Genomic DNA, 9,045 nt, shown 5'->3' with positions numbered 1-9,045 from the left:
TGAGTATGCCTACCATGTGTAAAGACAACTAAGAATTCAATGAAACTGGATCAGAGCACAGAGGAGGTTGACATAAAGTCAGGAGAAAATATCTCATGAGTTCTTAGAAGGCTGCAGGTAGAAGCAACTAGAAGGTTTGCAGAGCATAATGCAGTAACTTCAGCAGCTTTATGTCAAAATACTCAGCATGCTGTATTGATGGTATGGTCTGGAACTGTGAGGGCTGCACAAACTGCCAGGCTCTCAGAACAAGACCTGTGTGCCTGCGGTTAGTGGTGATGGAAGTTTACACCAGGGACCGTGGTGGGGAGAGTAAAAAATGAGTTGGTGGTGTATTTTGAAGGTAGAACTAATAGGATCACTTCATAAATTGGAAATCAGATGGGAAAGGAGTCTGTGAATAATTTTATACAAAGTCTTAATTCAACTTCTGGTCACAAACACCTTCCAAAGGAAATTATTTAATCTTTAAAAATTTAGGAGCTTATAGAAGGAAGGTGAAGATTAGCTATGATTATTATATTGTCTTTGTAAATGGAGGTTTCTCTCCTGCCCATCAGTTCTTGAATAACCAACCACTCAGAGGCTTACATTAATTATAAATATTTGACTGATGGTTCCGGCTTATTACTAGTTAGCTCTTATATTTAAATTAACCCACATTTCTTATCTATGCTTTGCCACATGGTTCGTGGTTTGTTACCTCATTTTCAACATGTCTTGCTTCCTCAGTTGTTGACTGGCATCTCCTAAACTCAACCCTACTCCTGAATCTCTGCTTGTTTCCTGCCTGGATCTATCCTGTTTTGCCATAGGCTGAAGCAGCTTGCTTATCAAACAATGAGAGCAATATGTAATCACAGCCTACAAAAGACCATTCCACAGCATTCTCCCTTTCTGTATAGTCAAAAAAGAAGATACATTTTAACAGAGTAAAATCACACATAACAAAGCAGTTATCAAGCAAGAATCAGTTACAGTATCCGGACTGTTCATATTTGGCAAAATTAAGTAAAATATTCTATCATCTTACTATCTTTTGAGTTTAAAGTTTCATATCTAATTTATCTTTTATCATAAATAAGTAAAACTATAAATATAACTTTTTAGTCTTCAACTACATCAAAGACCCTAGAAGAATATAATACTACCTGAGTAAACAGGAAGTGCGTTGAACACAACTTCCAAAACTCTACAAATGACAGACATCTGGTTGCCTGGATAGTCACCCAGTGTCTTCTGTAATGTTGGTGCATCCATCTTCAGCCTGTAGACTGAGAGTATCTGACAGACTTTTCACTGAAGCTGGAAATTTGAAGGACTGTCCCATATGTTATGGCAAAGTTCATCAGTCACTTTCTTCTGTGTACTGCAGAATGTTTGGCAGTTTCTTCTGTGAAGAAGGAACCTGAAGGACATCCTGGTTTATTTTAGCAAAATTTAGCAGTAATTTTACTGTAGGTCCTGAATATCCAGTTTATATAGCTTACTGTCAAGCAGTCCAGGCAAGAGCAGTTTCTTGTCTAAATAGCTAACCTTGCCACATAGAAAGCAATTTTCAAAAGGAGTTTCTTCTCTTTAAAGTGATTGATGTCACAAGGAGCCGACATGTCTCACTGTCTAGAAAAGTCTAAGTTCTTAAAACATTTTAATGCCATATTCTATAGGTCTTCGAAGTGCTTGGATAGTATCTATCCCATTGAAATATATCTTTGAATACCTAAAAAAACTAACTAATATGGCTATTGATTATTATAGATGACTATTATAGATGACTATATTTTTCTAATTATATATTAATTTTTAAATGAGCTTCCTAAACATAATACCTTAAACAAGAGTTGAAATACACACACAGTACAACAAAATTGACCTAAATTTATATCAGTAAACTAAAATCCATGCCAATGTTAAATATTTTGAGGTTAACTGTTGTTTTTTTTTGAATAAAAGTGATTAAATAATCTACCATTTTCTCCCATTGTTTCAATATCATATGTTTTTACGTCCTATCCCCCTTTCTTCTTTTAGAAAAAGATTGACTATGGCCAATAACAATTTATAAACAACCTCCTTAAATGAAAACCAATATTCATAAAAAATGTTTTGGTAATTTGGGCATAATTCTCTAGACTACTTCCAGCTTATTGGGGCACTGATAATCTTATGGAAAAACTTGATATAATTGGTTCTAGGAAAACCAATTAAAACTTTTGCTGATAGATATCACCTGTCAAAGTTCAGGAGGTGTCCCTTGGTCAAATCTGCTTTATCTTAACGTGCAATGAATCCACAGCCTCTTGTTTTGTGTGGAAACAAAAGCAAAACTGCTTCTCCAAAGCAATATATCTTTTAAGTTTTATTTTACAAATCTAGTTTTTGCTTCTACTGTAAAGTTAAGGCATTTAAAAAATCATGCTTTTGTCTAGAATGTCTATTCTGGAACCGCATCTTGTCTAGTGATTTTAACATTTAAAACTGTTTAAAGCCAATGCCTTTGCTGTTTGGTCCTTTAAATATTAAAAGAAGGTATGCACAGGTTGAGTTCTTCAGTGTAAACTTCAGTTTACCAAATGTTTGACTTTTGTGTGTGTGTGTGTGTGTGTGTGGCGAAAGTTTCCGAGTCCTTTTTCCTACCTCTTATTTTTTTAATCATTTCTAATTTGCTACAGCACATGAGCTTTGAGTGGAGAACAATCTCAACTCAATCTTATCAGGAAAACTTTCAGTCCACCGCTGCCTTTCCCTAAGCTATGTGTTTCATGCCTGGGCTTTCTTTCCAAGTAGCAACAAAGCTGGGTTTGTATTGGAAATCTGTCAAATTGTATAAAACCTTCTTGATTGGATTAGCCATTTACCAGATCCCCTGGTGGACTGGACTGACTAGAACTGCTAAAGCTGCCCAGCTGGTTCCAGCGCAGGTGTGTCATCTTAAAGCAAACTCTTTCTTTACGCCATTATGTTTGGAGATTAAAATGTTCTTAGGAAGACTATGATGAAAAACATTAATGAGAACAACTTTGTATTTTACTAATCGGTTAGCTTTCGCTCAGGTGGATTACTTGCTCACTGGCTAGGCGAACCCGAAAACATGGTTGTGGAGTCCTAGAGTACAGGAGGGAAGCTAAACTCAGCTCAAAAAACAAAAAGAAAGAAAGAAAAAAGAAAGAAAAACAACAAGAGCAACAACAAAAAACTAAATGTTTTAAAGGAAATTTAAAATGTGTAAATAGCAGCAATGCCTAATATATACCTGGCATCCATTGCTGTAAGATGGTATTAAATTCTTTAGGTCTGATGACAATTATAGAGGAACTAAGCAGGGCTCATAGCGGCTCACAGAGGCTGGAGCAGCAAGCACAGAACCCGTGTGGGTCTGTACTAGGTCCTCTGCATATATGTGATGGGTGAGTTTGAATGCAAAGAGTCTCAGATGCTAACCTCTCTGCACTGTGACAGTCAAGGACAGTGGTTCTCAACCTTCCTAATGCTGTGACCCTTGGATACAGTTCCTCACGTTGTGGTGACCCCCAACCATAACATTATTTTGTTGCTGTCTCAGAGCTGTAATTTTGCTACTGTTATAAATAATAATATAAATATCTGACATATGACCCCAAAGGAATCGTGACTCACCAGTTGAGAACCACTAGGAAGACTAGAAAACATGGGACAGATCCAAAGGAAGAAGGAATCCCTATATCAGAACCTCCAGTTAGCAGATGATTAAAAAAAAAAAAAGCCACTTCAAGTGAGGATTTTGTTGTTGTTGTTTTGTTTGATTCCTTGCTTGTTTAGTTTGCTTTTATTAGGCCCTGATATAAAGATGTCCAGTCTGGTGAACAGACAGTCTAAAGAGAACCCTTCCAGGAATAGTTTCTTTAGAAGTAATGGGAAGAGGTAGCAGCATCGAAAAGTCTTTTTTACACAGTGAGTTTTTGCCACCAAAGTGGGAGGCTTGAAGCAGAGTTCTGTTCTGGGAAGTCAGTTCAACAGGAGCCTGAGAATACAAAGCTATGGCCCCCAAAAGAGAATAATGTCCCAGGGAGGAAAGTGATAAGCACTGGTTTTGCACACAGTCTTGAGCACATGGAGGACATTAGGATTGTGCAGACATTGGTGGGTTAGTGCTCACTCATCCTGAAGCGATCTAAAGAACTATCTTTAAATTTTGGTGCAACCTGTTGCTGTCAATTATTAAACACCACAAGTGGCTCCTGGCGTAGAAAGATCTCCAGTAAGCACTGGGGATATTAATGTTGAAGAAACTTCATTATTATTAACATATAATATAGTAGGAAATGAGAAAAGCTTTCCATTTATTTTCTAAATGAGCTAAGTTGTGCAATTTAAACTATGCAAGTTACATAAAATATATTCTATCTGTCTGTCATCTACCTAATCTGTCTTGCTTTGCTTGCCATTTGGAAACACTCTAGTGTTTCAACATGCCATTTGCATATCTTGTGAGAACTGCTTTGCCTTCCTGTATTGCTATATTCTATTCCACCTTCTTCAGCATGCTATGCTGTTTGCTCCCTGATTTACTCACACTGCTTTTTTTGTATTTATTTTTATTTTTTTATTTTTTTTATTTGTATTTGTACATTGTTTTTTTTATTTGTACATTGAGAAAATTAGGACACTTGATGACCCCGACGTGATATGAACACGCTGTATTTATTTTTATAAATAATCTTTTCTCAATTTACATACCAATTCCATGTCCTCTCGCTCCCCTCTTCCTGCTTCCTCCTACCTTCTACCCACCCCACACCTCCATCCACTCCTTAGAGAGGGTAAGGTTTCCCATAGGGAGTCAACAAAGTCTGGACATCCCTTTGAGGCAGGACCAAGGCCCTCCCCCCATATCTAGACTGAGCAAAATATCCCTCCAAAGAGAGTGGACTCCAAAAAGCCAGTTAAAGCAGTAGAGATGAATCCTGGACCCACTGCCAGTGACCCCACAGACTTCTCCAGCTACACAACTGTCACCTCCATTCAGAGGGCCTAGTTTGGGCCCATGTAGGTTCTCCTTCTGTCAGTTTAGAGTCAGTGAGCTCCCACTAGCTCAGGTCAGCTGTCTCTGTAGGTATCCCCATCATGGTCTTGACCTCTTTGCTCATCTTATCACTCCACCCTCTCTTCAACTAGATTCTGGGATCATGGCCAAGTGCTAGCTGTGGATCTCTGTATCTGCTTCCTTCAGTTGCTGGATGAAGGTTCTATGATGACAATTAAGGTAGTCATCAAACTGATTGCAGGGGAAGGCCAGTTCAGGCACCCTCTCCACTATTGCTTAGAGTCTTAGCTGGGGTCATCCTTGTGGATTCCTGGGAATTTGTATTCCTGATGATGACCATTGTTACTGGAGTGAGATGGAATCTTAAAGCAGTTTTAATTTGTATTTACCTTATGGTAAAAGGCACTGAGTGCTCTTAAAAATGTTTACTATTAGCCGGGCGGTGGTGGCACACGCCTTTAATCCCAGCACTCGGGAGGCAGAGGCAGGCGGATCTCTGTAGGTTCCAGACCAGCCTGGTTTACAAGAGCTAGTTCCAGGACAGGCTCCAAAACCACAGAGAAACCCTGTCTCGGAAAAACAAAACAAACAAACAAAAAAATGTTTACTATTTGTTTATATTTCTTCTTTGAAGAATTTTCCTTTCAGATCTGTAGCCTACTATTTATTTTAAATTGGATTGTTTGTTTTCTTGATGTTTAGCTTTTTTAGTTCTTTCTATTTTATAGACACTAGCCCTCTGTCAGATGACTAGCTGGCAAAGCTTTACTCTCATTTTGTGAGCTGCCTCTTCACTCAATTAACAATTTCCTTTGCAATGCCAAAGCTTTTAAAAGTTTTGTGAGATCCCATCTGTCAGTGGCTGTTGCATTTGTTTGTGACTAGAGTCCTATCTGAAAGCATGTTTCTACTGTGATGTAAGTGTAAGTACACACCACCTTTGCTCCTCTGGGAGTGCTGTGGAGGTCATTGGGTCAGTATTTTGGAGAATATATGCTAAGGGGGGGGGGTGTTAGTAGACTAAGAGTAGATGAAAGTAGAGAGGGGCCATATTGGGCCAGAAAGAATTAAACAGATAGTGGAGTGTCTTAGTTAGGGTTTCTATTGCTGTGAAGAGACACCATGATAATGGCAATACTTGTAAAAGAAAACATAGAACTTAGCTTTATTCCACTTCCTGGTACCCATTTTCTTCTCATTCTTTATATTTTTACTTGTTCTGCTTGCTATTTTTCATTTTAAATCTTCCTAGTAACCACTCGACAGAGTCTATTCTAGGTTGTTTTGAAATTTCCTTTGTCATTGCAACTAATTCAAAACTCTTTACTTTGGTCTCGGGCAGGGTTTTCAGACAGGGCAAAAATCAGTTACATTCTTCACCAAAATATCACCAGAACAGTCTCTAGGCCACATAATAAAATTCTTCTCTTCTGAAACCTCTTGAACCAGGCTTCCAGAGTTCAAATCACCCTCAGGACTACTCTCTTCTGTGTTCCCACTGTTAAGCCCCCGGTTGAAGCATTCCACTGCTTTCCTAATCAAAAGTCCCTAAACCCATATTCCTCCAAACAAAATCACGGTCAGGACTATCACAACAACACTCCAATCTCCAATCCCAACTTCTGTCCTAGTTATGGTTTCTATTGCTGTGAAGAGACACCATGACCACAGCAACTCTTATAAGAAAACCATTGAATTGGGATTGGCCTACAGTTTCAGAGATTTAATTGATTATCATCATGGCAAGAAGCTTGGCAACATTCAGGCCGACATGGGTCTGGAGAAGAAGCTGAGTTCTTGATATTTAGGCACCGGGAGGCTATGTGCTATACTGGGCATAGTTTGAGCACATGAGACGTCAAAGCCTGCCTCCACAATGACACACTTTTTCCAACAAGATTGCAACTACTCCAACAAGGTCATACTTCCTAGTAGTGTCTCTCCCTACGGCAAAACATTCAAACACAGGAGTCTAAGGGTGCTGTGGGACAATGGTCTGTACCCTGTTACTTGTATTTTAAATAAACTTTGATCGGTCAGTAGCCAGGCAGGAAGTATAGGCAGGGAGACCAGGCAGGAAGTAGAGGTGGGGCAATGAGAACAGGAGAAATCTGGGAAGAGGACAGAGTCAGTCTGCAGTCATCACCCAGACATGGAGGAAGCCAGATATAGAGCAGGCAAGATGTGGCTGCCTCACCGAAAAAGGTACCAAGCCAGGTGGCTAACCCAGACATGAATTATGGACTAATATAAGTTATAAGAGTTAATAAGGAGCCTAATCTAATAGGCCAAACAGTTTATAATTAATGTTGGCCTCTGTGTGTTAATTTGGGACTAAATGGATGTGAGACCAGGTGGGACAGAAACATTGGTCAACATATGGGGGCATTCTTATTCAAACCACCATAACTACTGTAGTATTTTGATTAAGAATGGCCCCCACAGGCTCATGTACTAGAATGCTTAGACACCACCAAGGGTGGAACTATTCAAAAGGATTAGAAAGATTAGAAGTTGTGTCCTTGTTGGAGCAATTGTTTCACTGGAGGTGGCCTTTGAACTTTTAAAAGCCCATGCAAAGCCCAGTGTCTCTCAGCCCGAGGATCAGTGTGTGGCTCAGCCTGTGCTCCAGCCCCATGCATAAAACTGCAAGCAAGCCTCTAGTTAATGTTTTCTTTTATAAGAGCTGCCTTGGTCATGATATCTCTTCATGGCAATAGAACAGTAACCAGTACACCCACCTTCACACAATATAGCACATTTGTGTGAAGGAAAGTTCTGGATGACAAGGTTCATTAAATAACCACAACTCCAAAGCACAAAGGGGGAAAGAACAGAAGGAGCCAGTGTCATAACAAATTTTACCTTGTAGGTATGCCTTTGCCTTTATTCTAAAAGAAGAAGGAGATGTAAAAAAAAAAAAATCAGCACTAAATTGGAAGAAAGTTCTTGGATTAAAATAATTTTGGCAATTTTTTTTTAAAACTCGAAAGATTGTAACTTGCTCTTTCTCTCGGACCCGTGGCATCGGCAAGATGGGCAAGTGTCGTGGTCTCCGTACTGCCAGGAAGCTCCGCAGCCACCGACGGGACCAGAAGTGGCATGACAAACAATACAAGAAAGCCCACTTGGGCACAGCCCTGAAGGCCAATCCTTTTGGAGGTGCTTCTCATGCCAAGGGAGTGGTGCTGGGAAAAGTAGGAGTTGAAGCCAAGCAGCCAAATTCTGCTATCAGGAAGTGTGTCAGGGTGCAGCTCATCAAGAACGGCAAGAAGATCACAGCTTTCGTCCCCATTGATGGTTGCTTGAACTTCATTGAGGAAAACGATGAAGTTCTGGTTGCTGGATTTGGTCGAAAGGGTCATGCTGTAGGTGATATTCCTGGAGTCTGCTTTAAGGTTGTTAAAGTAGCCAACGTGTCCCTTTTGGCCCTGTACAAAGGCAAGAAGGAAAGACCAAGATCCTAAATTTTGACAGTGGAAGCACAGTAATAAATTTTCCTATTCTGAAAATAAAAAAAAAAGATTGTAACTTAAATTTGAGTGATATATAAAATAATAGATGTAGAAGATTACATATGAAGCTCCAGATCACTGTAAGAACAATTTTGAAACAAGATAAATAAATAATATAAAGATCACCAATGAAATATTAGCCAGGCATGGTTTAATCCTAGCATTCAGTAGGCAGAGGCAGGTGGATCTCTGTGAATTCAGGGCCATACTAGTCTACATAGTGAGTCCTAGGCCAACAAAGGCTATATACAGACCCTATTTCAAAAAAAAAGGAAGAAGAAAAAGAAGAGGAGGAGAAGAAGGAAGAAAAGTAGGAGGTAGATGAGGGAGAAATGCTGCAAAATTATTTATTGTATGGGCATACATTCACAAAATAAAGGAACCCACTATGTTCTTAGACAATGAAAAGATAAAGGTACAACCCACTAAACACTTAAACTAATTAACTTGGTTTTTAAAATATTTATTTATGCATTTATGTGTTTTTATCTGTATGTGTGTGTATAC

The 9,045-nt window shown here is 39.1% G+C and overlaps 1 protein-coding gene across 1 annotated transcript; it reads left to right on the top strand.

Moving 5' to 3' along the window:
* Positions 1–7,977: 7,977 nt before the first annotated feature.
* LOC126493270 (40S ribosomal protein S23-like) lies at positions 7,978–8,540 on the top strand. The gene has a single exon (XM_050130232.1). The coding sequence runs from the start codon at positions 8,059–8,061 to the stop codon at positions 8,488–8,490; it is 432 nt and encodes a 143-aa protein (XP_049986189.1). The 5' UTR covers positions 7,978–8,058; the 3' UTR covers positions 8,491–8,540.
* The last annotated feature ends 505 nt before the right edge of the window (positions 8,541–9,045 follow it).

Source organism: Alexandromys fortis, unplaced genomic scaffold (assembly GCF_014885135.2).
Source record: "Alexandromys fortis isolate MF-2015 unplaced genomic scaffold, M_Fortis_MF-2015_v1.1 scaffold_28, whole genome shotgun sequence".
NCBI lineage: Eukaryota > Metazoa > Chordata > Mammalia > Rodentia > Cricetidae > Alexandromys > Alexandromys fortis.
The sequence above is the reverse complement of the archived record's forward strand: the minus strand, read 5'-3'. Positions and strand labels throughout refer to the sequence as shown.

Excerpts from the sequence above, each read along its gene's own strand:
- LOC126493270 (XM_050130232.1), top strand. The coding sequence starts at position 8,059 with ATGGGCAAGTGTCGTGGTCTCCGTACTGCCAGGAAGCTCCGCAGCCAC.